The sequence below is a fragment of the Anguilla anguilla genome, chromosome 3 (assembly GCF_013347855.1).
Source record: "Anguilla anguilla isolate fAngAng1 chromosome 3, fAngAng1.pri, whole genome shotgun sequence".
In the NCBI taxonomy this organism is placed as follows: Eukaryota; Metazoa; Chordata; class Actinopteri; order Anguilliformes; family Anguillidae; genus Anguilla; species Anguilla anguilla.
In genome coordinates this window covers 71,432,496-71,449,218 of record NC_049203.1, presented here as the reverse complement: position 1 = coordinate 71,449,218, position 16,723 = coordinate 71,432,496, and the positions used below count along the sequence as shown (strand labels likewise).

Genomic DNA, 16,723 nt, shown 5'->3' with positions numbered 1-16,723 from the left:
TCACACACACACACACCCACACACACTGAGTTACTATACACAAACACACACACACACACACACACACACACACACACACTGAGTTACTATACACACACACACACACACACACACACACTCCGTACCCTCGTTCCTGCTGATCTCGATGTCGGCGAACAGGCCGATTTTGATGACCTGCCAGAGCAGGCCGAGCACCAGGTGCTGGCGGCCCTCCTTCAGGTCCTCGGCACCGATGTTGACCACGTGGCAGCCGATGGCAGACGCCGAGTTCAGCGCCAGGTTCAGGTTCTCCTGTCACCATGGCGATGCGGGGGGGGGGGGGGGGGGGGGGGGGGGCGAGGGGGGAGAGGGGGCGAGGGGGCGAGGGGGAGAGGGTTACGTGTGTACAAAACCCAAAACACATGGTGCTAATAGACTTTTAAATGCTGTTTCTCTTCATTCTCCCCAACCAAACCTGTTTGACTGGGTGCGTCTACACATTCTAATGCTTGTGTTATTGAAACTTATATCTCTCTTTCCATAATTTCACACAGCACTAAAATAATTATTAATATATTGTTAAATAAATACAGAAATTAAAAATACATTTTTAATTAAAAAAAATTCCTAAGGCATGATTAAGAATAGTTGTGTGTAAGGAGAAGTCAACACACAAATATGCAGTTAATTTCCAAGAGAAATTTCACTTCTCATTGTAAGACTGATATCATTCAGTATTGTTCAGTTGAATTTGAGCATCATTACTCAGACTGAAAGCTCAGAGGCCATGCAGCAGCCTTACCTGGATGGTAAAGGGGGTCAGCTTCTTTTTGTTGATGGTTCTCTCGTCGATGGTGTCTGGCACAGAGAGGTTGATCATCTTGCTGAAAAGCACAATGGTGCATGGATATGACAATGCTCATATATTTGGAAGTCTGCTATAGGTCAAATAAGGAGACATCAGCCTGCTCTCTCTGTGTGATATTGCATTGTTGAATGACTTTCTGTAGTATGTTAGATATACAGTGCTTACTGAATGGACAAATTGTATTTCTTCCCTTTGGGTTCCATACATTCCTTACCACACATTTTTGTCTCTACTGGTTCACTTCACATAGCTTATGTTGAAAATGTAATGTAACCTAACATAGCATATTGCAGCATAGTGTAACGTAGCATAATGAAACATAGCATACAGTAGCGTAACGTAGCGTAATTTACCACAATGTAACGTAATGTAGCATAGCGTAACGTAGCACAGCATAATGCAATGTAACGTAGCATAATGTACTATAACATAGCATAATGTAGCATAGAGTAACGTAACATAACGTAACATAACGTAACATAATGTAGCATAACGTAGCATAGCGCAACATAACCTAGCACAATGTAGCATAGCGTAATGTAGTGCTGCATACAGCATATGCAGCAGATGAATGTAAGACTGAGTCCACAAGCTCAGACTCGTACCAGAGGATGATCCCGTCTCCCACAGCAGTGAACAGGTCGTTGGTGTTGGGGTCCATCGGCAGCACGTGCTTGCAGTCGGGGTCATTCTCCAGTGCCTTGTTCACCCAGTTAACGAAGGCCACCTTCTCCTCCTCTGATGGGTAGAGAGAGAAACGCATGTTAGGAGGCAGGAATAGTTCGGAGAAATTAGACCAGAAGTGTTTTTCCAGGTGTGTTTTTCTAGGTGTGTTTTTCCAGGTGTGTTTTTCCAGGTGCGTTTTTCCAGGTGTGTTTTTCTAGGTGCATTTTCTTTGCCAGGTCATTTAGTAGAAACAGATTCCCTAATTACATTACAGGCATTTGGCAGACGCTTTTATCCAGAGCGACATAGAACAAAGTGTATATGTAATGTCCAACTTCAGGCTTGGTGTAGTGCTACATACACCGCAGTCTGCAGGTAACATGCAAGATGGACTAAATGGCGTCCTCTCATTGTGATGTATACTCATGTCCTTCTTATAACTTTTTAGAAAATATTTAGTTCAAAATAAATCAATATATGTTCCTACACACCCTCCTCCCCTGCATAAAGGTAAAAGTCATTGAAGCCACTTCAACCCCCCCCCCCCCCCCAAAACCCCCCATCCCCCCACCGGTCCAGTCCCATAGTAATCAGTGAGGGGGCCAGAGTGGATTAGCAGGAATGTGTACTGCAGGTTTTAATCCTGTTCAAAGCAGGGCTGCCATTGGCTGGAGCTCTAGGCTCCAATCCCCATATGCACCAATAAGAGATCATTTCCAGATAATTTCCTTAATTGGGTGAAGTGAAATGTAATTGGCTGATGGAGGGTGAATTGAAAGGTGATTGGTCCTCACCGGAGTAGGAATGCTGGGTTCCAGCGCAGGCCTGCTCCGACGTTCCCGCCACAGCGCAGATCCCCTCCTTCTTATTGATGGCTTTCCGGAAGGTCTTAGCCACCTCCGAGCTCTTCAGCCCGCTCACCACCTACAGAGAGAGGGAGAGAGGGAGAGAGAGAGAGAGAGAGAGAGAGGGAGAGAGGGAGGGAGGGAGGGAGGGAGGGAGGGTGGGAGAGAGAGAGAGAGGGAGAGAGGGAGAGAGGGAGGGAGGGAGGGAGAGAGGGAGAGAGGGGGAGAGGGAGAGAGAGAGAGAGAGAGGGAGAGAGGGAGAGAGGGAGGGAGGGTGGGAGAGAGAGAGAGAGAGAGAGGGAGAGAGGGAGAGAGGGAGGGAGGGAGGGAGGGAGAGAGAGAGGGAGAGAGCGAGGAAGGGAGAGAGGGGGGGAAAGAGAGGGAGAGAGGAAGAGAGAGAGAGGGAGAGAGGGAGAGAGGGAGGGGGAGAGGGGGAGAGGGAGAGAGGGAGGGAGAGAGGGGGAGAGGGAGGGAGAGAGAGAGAGAGGGAGAGTGGATGAGCAGAGAGGGAGAGCGGGACAGCAGGAGAGCAGGAGAGAGGGAGAGCGGGAGAGAGAGAGGGAGAGAGGGAGAGAGGGAGGGAGAGAGGGGGAGAGGGAGGGAGAGAGGGGGAGAGGGAGGGAGAGAGAGGGAGAGTGGATGAGCAGAGAGGGAGAGCGGGACAGCAGGAGAGAGGGAGAGCGGGAGAGAGAGAGGGAGAATGTAAAAGATATGTTACTTACAGCCTTTACACTTTGATCAGTTGATTATCAATGCATGGATGTACACACATGCATATATGTATGCTGATGCAGAGTGGTGAGGTGGTGCTATTTCTCCATCTCAGATCCCAGCCCTGTGATAACAGGGAAGTGCTGCAGTAGAACTTGGGGCGAAACTGGGGCCTTCACACACAAGGCCCTGTGATGACCTTCGACCCCCGGGGTACTCACTGTGAGGAACTCGTCGAAGCTGACCAGACCCTCGTGCTGTGCGCCGGTGGCTGCCAGGCTTTGAATGATCTCTCTGATCCGGTACCCAGGTAAGGGCAGGTTTGCGGCTTTGAAGAGGTCATTGAGGTCGTCTGTGCTGATCTTACCCTTGCAGTCCACATCTGGAGGGTGAAAAAGAACACAAAATGCAGCCATTAACACACACACCTACACACACACACACACACACACACACACACAGATGCACACACATACGTACCTTCTCACACATATGCAACGCTCGTACACACACATGCACACACATAAAAGAAAAAAACACATTTTGCTGCTGTGATATGGAGGTATACAGCTGGTCTCAGAAAGTCAGTGCTGGTACAGATAATAATAATGTGTAACCATGTGATATCCTGGTTAAAATTCTAAAATATGTCTGTGTTTCCGAGCATAGAGCACCCATGTCTTATGATTTCAGCAATGTAACAGACCACTTCCTGAGGGGGAGGGGTGGAGAGAGCGAGAGAGAGAGAGAGAGAGAGAGAGAGAGAGAGAGAGAGAGAGAGAGAGAGAGAGAGAGAGGGGGTTGTTTTTGTGGAGGGGGAACAGTCTGTGTGTGCAGAATTAGAGGGATTTCTCTTGTCCATTTCTCTCACCAATTTTGGCGAAGGCCTCTCTAAGATCCTCAATCTCGTCCTGGGAGATCTGTGTGGCCATCTTGTGACACGCTCTGCTGGGGGAAACCGTGAAAACCGTGAAATCCGTGACAACACCTGCCTGATCGCGAGGCTCCTTCCTGTTTAAGTGCTTTAGAGAGGAACTCTCCCCCGTCTCACTCATTCCTCAAACAGCAGCTCTGCAAGTTTCCAGGCAATAACACTTCATTAAAAAATACAAATAAAATAAAAATCCCCATTCCTCTGAGTTCTCAAAACTGAATTTCAGTTAAAATATAGATGTGTGCAAATGTGACTTGTGGTCATGAGTTCCCCTCAGTGTCGAAACTTCCTCCGTCCTGTGCTGCACATCCGCCCCCAGAAATGAATTTATGACTCAAAGTGTTCTTAAAACGCTGTGAAACGGAACTGAGACACAGTCCCAAGCTTATAATTTCATTATTTTGCAGACAGTTTTAGGGTTAGGGTCAGGACTTAGAGAAGGCTGCTTACAGAATGCACTTTTCACAAGGTTATGTGCAGCTGTTTCACAGTCCCCAGTAAAAGCACTGCTTATTTTATTGAGCTAAACAGCACAGCTACCCCAAGACTCTCCAGAACATTCCTGAGGGACCTTATTACATTAACCCCCCCCCCCCCCCCCCCCCCAAATAATCCTGTATGATAATAATGATAATAAGATTTCTTGCTGTGTAAAAGAGTTCATTTTAATATGAACAGAAAATAATGAGCCAATACACAATGCACTGAATTTGAGAACAATTAAACAGCAAAGAACAAAAAACACTTTTGCCGTTTTACAATATTTTTGGCATTTCACAGAACATAAGAATGTTAGAGACTTTTAATCAAAAGACATTTTCTCAGTTGTCTTATGTCTAAATGCACCACAGTTCAGGAACATTTCCTTGTGGATCAAATGTATAACCAGCCCTGTTTATCAGCTGATGGTGAAAATGGATTTCAAAATTTGATTGAGAAGTTCCTCATATGTGATCTTTTTATAACTGTGCCACTGGCAGTGGTGCTCAGAACACTGCAGTATGTGTGCAGAAAGGGCCTCTCTCTGAGCCGCTGCAGACAGAGCCGACGGGACATTCACACGTCTGGAAGGTGTGAGCTTCAGGTATCAGGGCCCAGTGAACACGCAGATGCAGAAACTGAACGCTCTGCAATACTGTGCACGAATGTAAAGACTGTTAACAGCACTCTCTGTATTCTGAACGAGAGGAAAACAGACTCTTTCGTTTGCTTTTCTTTATTGGTCAAAATGACAAAAAAAATTCACTAAATCTAATGACGGATTAACTGTGTCACAGCCAAAGTGGAAGAGAGTGTATGATGCAGAGAATATACTACAGTTCACTTTCAGGGACAGAAAGTTTGGTAAGGGACTGAATAACTAAGATTGCAGGTGTAACATTAATGAAAATACGGCAGGCTCTAATAAAGGGGACCCTCTGATTGAAACATTAACTGAGACAATAAAAAACACTGGAGGAATAAGTCGGTTGTAGAAATGTTTGTAAGCAGATTGCTTCCTCTGTATTCTATAACTCCACAGTTTATTCAGACAACTTCAAAGACTTTTTTAGAAAGTACTTCCTGTTGGGTCTGTGGATTTGGATAATAACTCAGAGAAATCCTTGGGATCATTGGATTATTTATTTATTTCTGTGTGTTAAGAGTGTAAACAGGGAGCTAGAGTGCATTTGGGTTTTTTCTCTACGAGAGTGTCATCCACACGGTACGACAGCCTTATTCTCTGCAGGTGAAATCACCATATTTGAGCTGTCACTCTCTTCCTGCCTGTGCTTCCGCTTTTGCTTCTTCAAGACGTTTAAAGATGTTTTAAGACTCGTTCGTGACCAGTGAGCTCATCCACATCCTTAAACCAGCACTGTTGCTTTTTCTGCTGACATTTTCCCTGCTATGCAAGCATTTCACTTTATTCACAAAATGTGTACAAAGCAGCTGCTCTGTCTTTCTTTAGAAACTGAAATGAGTGGAAGAGGGCTCTTGAGTAGCATACCATTTAAGGCAACTGATCATTGTTCTCATTTTCCTGGATGGACTAACATCCATGCTGAAAATGATACAGTAGATTGTTATGCAAAATTAAACAAATGTTTGTCTGAATGCATGTATGAAATCTGCATGTAAATCTACATGTAAATGTAAATCTACATGTAAATCTGCATATAAATCTATATGCAAGTCTGCATGTAATCCTACATGTAAATGTAAATCTACATGTAAATCTGCATATAAATCTACATGTAAGTCTGCATGTAAATCTATTTGTAAATGTAAATCTACACAAGCTGCCTGTGGCTCCCTCGCTCCGTTTGTGATTTTTAAAATGGCTGCCAGGAGCCACGCCTCGAAGCAGACTCTGCACGTGCCCAGTACTGTTCTCTTCAAGATGTTATGCACCAAGCAGAAATAAATTGAAAAACAAACCATCACAGGTTCGCCATGTCGCCCATGGAAGTCCTTCACCAGACAGGTGTAGCCTACCTGGAGCACTGAGCTCTGTGGAGAGCTGTGCAGAGGACAGTCTGTGAATGAACTCTGCAGCAGTGAATCAGAGCCAAGATTTCATTCTCTTTTTGGGGAAACAAGCAAGCTGGTGAGCCAGCGGGCTAATAATCAGTCTGCAGCAGGGTGTCTTCTATGCTTTTAGTGCTTCTGCAGAGCTCTACCACAACTCCCTGCCCAAGCCCAGCCGCCAAATATGCCCAATCCCACCCCGCTGTGCCTGAACGACCCGCTAACTCTGCCCAGGTCCACCCTGCTGTGCCTGAACGACCCGCTAACTCTGCCCAGGTCCACCCCGCTGTGCCAGCGCTGCACCGGAGCTCCTCGCCGCTCTGCTGCCCGGATGCAACCTCCACGCTCTGAAAGCGTTTTTGGGAGGTTTGCATGCGCTCATGCTCACGGACCCTCGTGCAGTCGCCTGATCCGCTAAGGAGCACGCAGAGTCGCCTCAAACCATAACTCCGCGGCGGGGAACGGGCCGGGCGACGGTCCCTTACCTTCAGCTCTACCTGCTCGCTCTGGAAGTGGTTTGGAGGGTCAGCAGGAAGGGTTCTCTCTCTCTCCACACCTGGAGCTGTGTGCAGCCAGTTCAGCCGTCAGGGAAAGCTGAGCGACAGGCGACAGCCGCAGCTGAAAAACGCTCCAACGAGGAAGGAAGTGACAAGCGGTGCGTTTCAGAGCTGCAGCAAGGCACAGGTTTTTTTCTTTTGTCTTTATAAGGTAGTCCTGACATCTCTTGATGATCGCATGCTCAGTGAAACACTCTTTGCCCTCAGGGCCTTACAAGGCTGCAGACTGAAAGAAAAGCAGAAACCTTTGTGACCCCTCCAGGACCCAAGTTTGACTGCCCTGCTTTACTTCTTAATGATACAAGGTTGATGATAAAGGTTGACAAAAGGGGTTTATGGTGTCATTTTACAGCACTAAACATCCACTGCAACAGTAACGTACCTGGTCATACCTCTTCATGGATATTCAAGATCAAGATCAAGACACTTTACTGCCATCAGTAAGAACTGAGAGGGATTTATTGCAGTGCATCTCAAAAAGATTCACACACAATACACATCATCTCATAATAATAATCAGATAAATTCAGAGTCAATGGCTGGGAAACAGAATGTCCATGACAATATGGAATTGAGTGTCTGGTATGTGTATGGAACCTGCTTAAAGGGATTGTTCATCATGAATCACTTGCGTTCTTTTCCAGAACCAACAGGGGGCACTACCACATAATACAGCCAACCTCTTTGTGCTTATTCCCAACACATCAGCGACTTCAGTGCTATTTTCATTTTCATTTGCCACAAAGGGTGAATTCTTGAAATTCTTGCACCTTTCACAGATAGTTGAGCTTTTGAGACCTTTTGAGAGCAGAAGAGAGATGGAACCTCACTGATGCTTATCTTATCTTTAGTGTAGCTCCCCAGAGGAAGGAAGCGTTTGGCAAGGTCGCCATGGCGATATCGTCATGGCCCAGCACAGATGGTGAGACACAAAGGATCTGGCCGGGAAATGTCGAAATTAAACGGATTTAAAAACGGTGTGGGATGGATCTAAAAAGGTGGTGTGTGGGACGGATCTAAAAAGGTGGTGTGTGGGACGGATCTAAAAACGTGGTGTGTGGGACGGATCTAAAAAGGTGGTGTGTGGGACGGATCTAAAAAGGTGGTGTGTGGGACGGATCTAAAAACGTGGTGTGTGGGACGGATCTAAAAAGGTGGTGTGTGGGACGGATCTAAAAAGGTGGTGTGTGGGACGGATCTAAAAACGTGGTGTGTGGGACGGATCTAAAAATGTGGTGTGTGGGACGGATCTAAAAATGTGGTGTGTGGGACGGATCTAAAAACGTGGTGTGTGGGACGGATCTAAAAACGTGGTGTGTGGGACGGATTTAGACTCCCCTTTCATGATTATGTAACATACGTGTTGTCCAAGCAGTGCTACAATCAGATGTAACTGTCATTAAGCCACCGATGCCATTAGGTCCCTGTACTTATGAGCAATCTCCTGCAATGCTAGCAATCTTTGCTTTTCTTTTCTTAAAAACAGGAAGTCAATGTCCCTTCTCTACAGTCCCCCACAGGAACTTCCACAGCGTCTGTGCAACCTGACCTTTAAATGGTCAACATGAAAAGCACCAGTGCCCTGTAGCTGAGAATAAAGGAACCAACCTACTGTTTTAACCATAAAAGTCAGTTTATCGAGGCGCGCACACACACACACACACACACACACTCACACACACACACACGAGCACGCCCACACACGCCCCACAGTCAGAGACATACACATACCTTTTCATAGCTTGAATTTGAGAAGCAGTTTATAAAATAAAATAAATATTTAAAAACATGAATTTCATCCTACTGTTGCCAATGACAACATAATCACAGTGAAACATGCAACATTAAAAAAAAATTAATTTAATTACATAAAATTTCATGTAAACAAGACAACGGCTCATTCAGGTAAAAATGTTTGGCAGTAGAACAAGCGGTCCGTCAGTGATGGAGACACCAGGTAGCCCTGACAATGGCAGTGTGTGTGTGTGTGTGTGTGTATGTATGTGAGTGTGTGTGAGTGGGCGTACGCGTGTGTGTGTGTGTGTGTGTGTGTATGTGCGCGTATCAGAGGCTCCAGGTGTAAGAGTACTCAGGCTCCAGGTGTAAGAGTACTCAGAGGCTCCAGGTGTAAGAGTACTCTTTCATGTGCAGGTGTCTGAGTGTGCTCTTTCCCAGGGTGGATGGCTGGACCAGCTGCCGCACGGTGCTGGGGTGCAGTCCGCACCCCTCCAAATCCTGCGCCGCTGTGTCCTGTGGAGAGGACACACCACCAGGAGGGCCGTTACCATGGCGACAGGGTTAGGGTTAGGGCGATGGGGAAGAGACTCTGCACAACGGAGCACAGCGATGGGGGCGTGTGTGTGATGATGATGATGACGAAGCACACTCACCTGCAGATGCGGCTCTGCAGGGGGGCCCACAGGGGTGTTGAAGACTGCGGTGGGCTCGTGGGGGTACAGGCCTGCAGAGAAGCCCCCCCTCTGTGCGGGGCGGAGCAGGCGGGTCAGGGCGTGGAGGGCGTGGGGCATCACCGGGCCCGTCACCTCCAGGCTGCTCACGTCCTGATACCCCGTCCGCACCTGCGTCTTCACCTTCACACTGCGCGCCTGCGCGGGGGCAAGGGTCAGGGGTCAGGGGTCAGCTCTCTTCACAGATCCTCAGAGGGGTGTGGCTCATTCGCTTAGGGCAGTATGCAAATCAAAATGTTTTAGCTGGAATGGAGGGGGGTGAGAAAGGGGAGGAGCTGACCAAAGCATGCTCAGGGAAAGGGGGAGGAGCCACATGTTTCTAAGTGTAGTGTGGGGGAGAAGCCAAAAGTTTATGGGTGGAGTAAGGGACAGGATTGAGCATGTGCAGAGGGGGTGGAGCTACCTGAGAGGGGGAGGGGGAGGGGCTGACCTTGAGTACGTGCAGTGTGGCCCCTCTGAAGGGGTTGGGGGCCAGCAGGGTGGGGGGCAGACCAGCCTGGGACCCGGCCGCCGCCACCAGGCTCTTGCAGTTGATGAGGAAGTTGAGGAGGGTGAAGGTGCTGGAGCCCTGAACCAGAACCAGAGACTCGGGCCGATGGTCCAGCTTCACCTCACTGTGCTCCTTACGCCTGAGAGAGTCAAGGAGATACACACACACTACACACACTATATACACATACACACACACACTATACACATATACACACTCACACAACAAACACACACACACTATACACACACAATAACCACACACACTACACACACATACACACTCACACAATAAACACACACACACACACACACATACACTTACACTATAACCACACACACAATAAACACACACACACACACACACACACACTATACAGACTCACACAATAAACACAAACACAGTATGCACTCACACTATAACCACACACACTCACAATACCCACACACTGCACACACAATATACACACTATACACACACACACTGCACACACAATATACACACACTCACTATACACACACACACACAATATACACACATACTACACAGGCACACTATACACACACTGACACAAACACTATGCACACACACACACGCACAATAACCACACACACACATGCGCAATAACCACACACATGCACGCACACACACACACACACAGAAGGCTGAAGGATACAGCTTGATGGAGATGGAATCCGGCTTTTTTATTTTGTCCTGAACCCCCATCTCTTTCAGCCAGGAGAAACCACCATCTTCATCATCCTCCTCCTCCTCACCATATTCTTCATCATCTTCTTCCTCAGCCAGTTCTTTGGGCCTACAACAGCAAGACTCTTTATCACACCTGACAGGCGTGGGTGCAGTGTGTATGTGTTTGAGAGTGTGTGACACCATGTGTGAGTATTAGTATGAGGGTGTGTGTGTTTGTGTGTGAAAGAGAAAAAGATATAGAGACGTGTGTGTGCGAGTGTGTGCGTGTGAGTGAGTGTGTCTGTGAGTGAGTGTGTGTGTGTGTGTGTGAGAGAGTGTGTGTATGTGAGTGTGTGTGTGTGCGTGTGCGTGAGTGTGTGTGTGTGTATGTGTGCGTGTGAGTGAGTGTGTGTGCGTGAGAGTGTGTGTGTATGTGTGTGTCTGCGAGTGAGTGTGTGTGTGTGTGTGTGAGTGTGTGCGTGTGTGTGTGAGTGCATGTGTGTGAGTGTGTGTGTGTGAGAGAGAGAGCGTGTGTGTGTGTGTATGTGAGAGTGTGTGTGAGAGTGAGAGTATGTGTGAGTGAGTGAGTGAGTGTGTGTGTGTGTGACAGAGAGAGTGTGAGTGTGTGTGTGTGAGAAAGAGAGAGTGTGTGTGTGTGTGTGTGTGTGTGTGAGAGAGAGAGAGAGAGAGAGTGAGTGTGTGTGAATGTGTAATACTATCTTTATGGGGACCAAATGTCCCCACAAGGATAGAAAAATGAGGAAAATTATGCTTTGCTGGTCCCCACAGGGACAAGAGGCTGTTTTAGGGTTAGGGTTAAGGTTAGGCATGTAGTGGTTGGGGTTAGGGTTAGGGTTAGAGGTTACGGAATGAATGTAGTCAATGGGAAGTCCCCACAAGGACTGTGTGTGAGTGTGTGTAAGTGAGTGAGTGAGTGAGAGTGTGTGTGTATGCGCGTTTCTCACTCAGCTCCGTGTTCCCCAGTCTGATGTGCAGTAGAGCGGGGATTCTTGCACTTCTTCTTCTCCTCCACCAGGGGGAGTGTGAAGTCAATCCCTGCACACAGAGTCACCACGTTTACAGTCCTTGCAAATACACCATGCACTCACACACTCACGTGCGCGCACACACAGACACACACGCGCGCACACAGGCACACACACACAGACGCACACGCACTCACGCTCACACACACACACAAACACACACATACACTCACACACTCGCGGACATGCACACACACGCACAGACACACACACTAGGGTTGGGCCGATGTAAAAATTTTCAAACCTGTTTGATATTAAGCCAAATACCGGACCGGACCGGTAATACCGAATTTTACCACTAGGCGTCGCACGTGACTCAACCGCTCCCGAGTGGAACATAATGAGAGTCCATGAATGAGAGTGTAGGGGCATTACCGTTTTAAAGCAAAATTCTGGTCGGTAGTTCTATTTGGACCGTCGTTATGCAAAAACTCTGGTCGGTAGTTCTATTTGCACCGTTGTTAAGCAAAAACCTCTGGTCGTTAATCCTATCAAAACAATGATGCTATCAAGAAAAAATAGTTCCTTCTCGTTTTATACCATACAATTAGCACCAATTTTGGTCATTTTTGTCATTACATTATTTGATAAAACTGCATGAAACCATAGGTCAATCAAATTAATCTCCCTAGCACTGTCTTGCTTTCTAAATGGTGTGGTCGCGCAGTGTATACATAACGTCTTTCTAAGACCCTCTGAAGCGGGTTTTGAATGCCAGCTAGCTTTATGATAGGTTCGCCGTCACTTGTCACCAAGCCAATATTAAAATTCTTGGTTTTAGGTCAGAATGGTCTCACGGCATGCTTGTTATCCCGGCTAGCTAGCTAGCTAACTATTGAATTGTATTCAAAACAGCGGTTACTATAAACGCAATCGTTCACAAACATACGGATGAAAATGCGTCCGTAACAATGAGTTAAATGCGTAACGCATATTCTACTGTCCAAATAAGGGACGATTCCGATTTGTAAAGCTAGCAACAGTAACTAGAAATGTGATTCAACGTTGCCATCAATTGTGAAATTGGACATGGAAAACGGGAGGGGATGTAACAAGAATTCAAAAGCGAAAGTTGCTGTTTAAACTGCTTTAGAATGCTGGATTTTGTAGGACATTGATTTTAGAACTGTTAAAAGGCCAAGGTGTCCCTTTACTGAGAAATAATGCCCACCCCTGGACCAATCAGAATCGAGTATGCAGCCAAGCCGTTGTATAACGAAATTGGATCTCCTTGTTGCCGGCCTCGGCACTAAATAGCGCAGGCCTGTCAATCTTTTTTTTTTTTTTTGCACTCAGACACTAGTGGCTCCGTTTATAAACAAACATAATATTATGTTAATCACGTTGTCATATTGTTTATTACTAATGCAATACAAGTTTAATTTAGCGCCGTCGGCACAGGTTGCTGATGTAGACTACTTTTTCATTTGCCAGTAGGCTACGTCTCATAATGAAAAATGCCGGTCCAGTCGGTTCGCACAAAATCAAACCGGTTTAAGCTCGTACACCGGACCGGACCGGCAAAACCGGAAACCGACCCAACCCTAACACATGCACACACATACACTCGCACACTCACGCACTCGCGCACACACACATACTCGCACACATGCACACACTCACACTCACACACACTCGCACACACGCACACACACAGGAGCACCCACCCTCTGCCCGCATGGCCTCACGCAGCCCCCTGGTGGTGGGGGACAGCACTGCGGTGATGGCTGAGGTGCCGCTCAGTCCGGAGGTGCGGAATAGTGCGGTGAACTGGTAAGAGCAGAGGTAGAAGAACGGGCAGAGCCGAGCCTTCAGCAGACTGTACAGAGAGGTGAAGCTCACCGCCCTGCAGGGACCACAGACAGAGACAGAGTCAGAGAGAAAGAGAGGGAGTCACAGAGAGAAAGAGTCAGAGAGAGGAAGAGAGTCACAGAGAGAGAGTCACAGAGAGAAAGAGAGACAGAGAGAGTCACAGAGAGAGAGTCAGGCTCGCAGTCAGACCTCTGCATGAATTTACAGAACTTAATGCAAATCAGAACACTTTCAGCATTCACTCACACACACACACACACCTGTGCGCACGCACTCACAGGTTTGTGTGCCATTTCCCATGATGCCTCAGTGCAGGGTAGCCATCACTCACCACTCGCTCATCAGACTCTGCTGCAGTGCCGGGTCGTGAGCCCAGGGGGCGCTCTTGCCAGAGAACCTCCTCTCAGCGGCGATGCGGGGGAAGAGGGGGAGCCAGGGCAGGGAGGGGTGCTGCCAGTACTGCAGGGCCTGCTGGAAGGAGCAGCGCAGCTCCACGCTGCAGCGGGGCTCCTGCAGCACAAACATAAAAACATGCGACATGCATGCGCCATGCATCACTGTCATCAGGCTCTGCTGCACAGCTTAAAAAGCAAGCATTAACACTTTCCCCTTTACTCACTCACACACACACACCACGCGCGTGCACACTCGCACGCACGCACGCACGCACACACACCATACTAGCACACAGCATGTTTTTGGGCTACAGGCTGCGGGGTACCTGTATATTTTGGGGTAGCGGGACATGCGTGGCACGGCAGTGCTGGGTCAGCCCCTGCGCCTCCTCCCCGGCCTTCAGCTGCTCCGCCCAGGAGAAGGAGAGAGGAGAAGTGAAGAGGAGGCGAGTCTTCAGGCTCCAGTCAGCCGGGTACTCCACACAGACATGGGGTGCCATTTCACCGGAGCCATGGCCCAGTGGGCTCTGGGGCAGACACAGGAGCATTAGCATGTCTATGGTCACAGCGTAGCAGCCTGTCTGCCTGTCTGCCTGTCTGCCTGCCTGCCTGTCTGCCTGCCTGTCTGTCTGTCTGTCTGCCTGCCTGCCTGCCTGCCTGCCTGCCTGTCTGTCTGTCTGTCTGCCTGCCTGCCTGTCTGCCTGCATGCCTATCTGTCTGTCTGTCTGCCTGTCTGCCTGTCTGCCTGTCTGCCTGCCTGCCTGTCTGCCTGATTGCCTATCTGTCCGTCTGTCTGTCTGCCTGTCTGTCTGCCTGCCTGCCTGTCTGTCTGTCTGCCTGCCTGTCTGCCTGCCTGCCTGCCTGTCTGCCTGTCTGTCTGTCTGTCTGTCTGTCTGCCTGCCTGCATGCCTATCTGTCCGTCTGTCTGCCTGCCTGCCTGCCTGCCTGCCTGCACTCTCCCTGACTGCACCATCACAGACTGACCATCTGACCATCTGACAATCTGTCCTAAAACACATCTGTGTGCAAAAAACTATCATTACAGCATCTGCAGAGACAGCAGCTACGTAAGCACAATCATTACAGCAGCTAGAGTAACAGCAGCTACATAAGCACAATATTACAGCAGCTAGAGTAACAGCAGCTACATAAGCACAATCATTACAGCAGATACATAAGCACAATCATTACAGCAGCTAGAGTAATGGCAGCTACATAAGCACAATCATTACAGCAGGTAGAGTAACAGCAACTACACAAGCACAATAATTTCCAATAACGATACAGTGACGACAGGCAGTACAGCTTCCCTATTCATTATGCATTCCCTGTGCATTGTTATTGAGCTGACTGATTATAAATAGAGCTGCTTAAGTTTGTAGTCAATTTGAACTATTTGACAAATAACCATAATAAAAATATAGTTTTTCAAAATACGATTCATGCAGCATAATCTAGAAAACCTTATACATAAGCCTTTCAAGAACCTGGCATTAAACTAACTGAGCAAACCACTATATAATTCCACAAAATGAAACAGTGTCAGGCTACAATAGAAGGCGCTCTTCGCGGCCTGAAAACTCACTGTCAGTATAGGAGGAGATATTTTCTCGTCTGCAAACAAATCGTCTTCAAAGAGAGAATCGTCTTCGGAGACAGAGGTCTGTTTCTGCTAAGGAAAGCACAGGCAGACTTCAGACAACAGCTGAAATATCAGGCAGTATGTTAGTAAGCACACAGCACATGCGATCATTCTCGTTCTCTCAAATACAGCTCCTTCAATTATGCGTTGTTCTGGATTATAATTCATCTTTTTTTTAATGATCTTTTTCTGTGCGTTTAAACATACATAACATATGCTTCCCCGATAAATGTATGGTAAATCATAAGTAACAAGCGGGTTATCCAGTTACATAATATAGCCGTCAGCATCTACTGCACCTTGTCCGGAGCTTCTTGGTAGCGTTTCTCAGCGTGGAGGAGTCGTTCAGTGAACTGCTGCGTGTCCCGGCGTGCTGGCCCTTCCGCCTGGTTCTCCACCTCGGCTTCAATTATTAAAGGTTTGCAACCCAGAGAGTACGCATCTCCCTCGGACCGCACCACGGCTCTCTTCTTTGGGCTGTTGTAGGTGTTTTCGAGGTTGGCGAACGGGTTCCTGCGCTTCACGCCACCGGGTCGAGGCGGACCATTGAGCAAAGAGCCGGGGGAAAAGGGACGGACCCCCGGCACAGATAACCCAGGACTAGCGCTTGAATTCCGGCCGCCGGAGCCGACTCCCTCGCTGCGTGCTCGCTTCTTTCTCAGACGAAGGATATCAGACGGTCTCTTGAAGCTGGGGGAGTAGCCAGCTTGTTCCGACATTTTAATTTAATTTAATTTAACCTGAGTAAATATGTAATGTCTTGTCTGCGCGCTGTCTCCTACCCTCGACTTCGCTCCCGATCAAAACAATACAAATTTGGCGCGTGAAGGATATGACACACAGATGACGTACAACTTCCGTAAAAACGACTGGGCGGGTACTTTAGAATGCGCGCGCTTCTGGCTCGTCTCAGTGCAGCAGAAACAGGCGGCTGGTCGTCAGCTCGTCTTGTCGAAGGGCCGCCAGCGTTTACAACGTTGCGACGATTGATCATTTGCGGAAGAAAGGCAAGAGAGGACATGCATTCTGATTTTTAGCTTCCTGTTACGCAGACTACTGTTTAAAAATCGGCACGCAGCGTTATACTAAGGCAGATATGATGTAAATGA

The 16,723-nt window shown here is 47.9% G+C and overlaps 2 protein-coding genes across 4 annotated transcripts in view; both read right to left on the bottom strand.

Annotated features, from left to right (window-relative positions):
* Positions 1-7,157, bottom strand: part of lcp1 (lymphocyte cytosolic protein 1 (L-plastin)) — a 14,985-nt gene extending 7,828 nt beyond the window's left edge. Inside the window, exons 1-7 of one of the 2 annotated variants that reach the window (XM_035407718.1) lie at positions 7,000-7,157; positions 3,941-4,014; positions 3,291-3,451; positions 2,308-2,437; positions 1,453-1,585; positions 782-863; positions 126-291 (exon numbers count right to left, since the gene is read on the bottom strand). In XM_035407718.1, the coding sequence (XP_035263609.1) occupies positions 126-291; positions 782-863; positions 1,453-1,585; positions 2,308-2,437; positions 3,291-3,451; positions 3,941-4,001 (733 nt within the window). In that variant the 5' untranslated portion in view covers positions 4,002-4,014; positions 7,000-7,157. Of the gene's footprint in view, positions 1-125; positions 292-781; positions 864-1,452; positions 1,586-2,307; positions 2,438-3,290; positions 3,452-3,940; positions 4,018-6,999 lie in introns of both variants that reach the window. The other variant, XM_035407719.1, reaches the window with a different exon arrangement.
* Positions 7,158-8,910: 1,753 nt separating this feature from the next.
* On the bottom strand, positions 8,911-16,466 carry LOC118222603 (protein downstream neighbor of son homolog). Of its 2 annotated transcripts, none has more exons than XM_035408311.1 (10): positions 15,914-16,466; positions 15,558-15,641; positions 14,299-14,499; positions 13,909-14,087; positions 13,433-13,611; positions 11,685-11,775; positions 10,706-10,846; positions 9,970-10,168; positions 9,462-9,677; positions 8,911-9,321 (listed from the first exon to the last, which is right to left on the bottom strand). In XM_035408311.1, the coding sequence occupies exons 1-10, from the start codon at positions 16,331-16,333 to the stop codon at positions 9,184-9,186; spliced, it is 1,848 nt and encodes a 615-aa protein (XP_035264202.1). In that variant the 5' UTR covers positions 16,334-16,466; the 3' UTR covers positions 8,911-9,183. The 2 variants fall into 2 exon arrangements, with proteins under 2 accessions (XP_035264202.1, XP_035264201.1); XM_035408310.1 differs by having other exon boundaries at positions 15,558-15,644; positions 15,914-16,465.
* Positions 16,467-16,723: the final 257 nt, after the last annotated feature.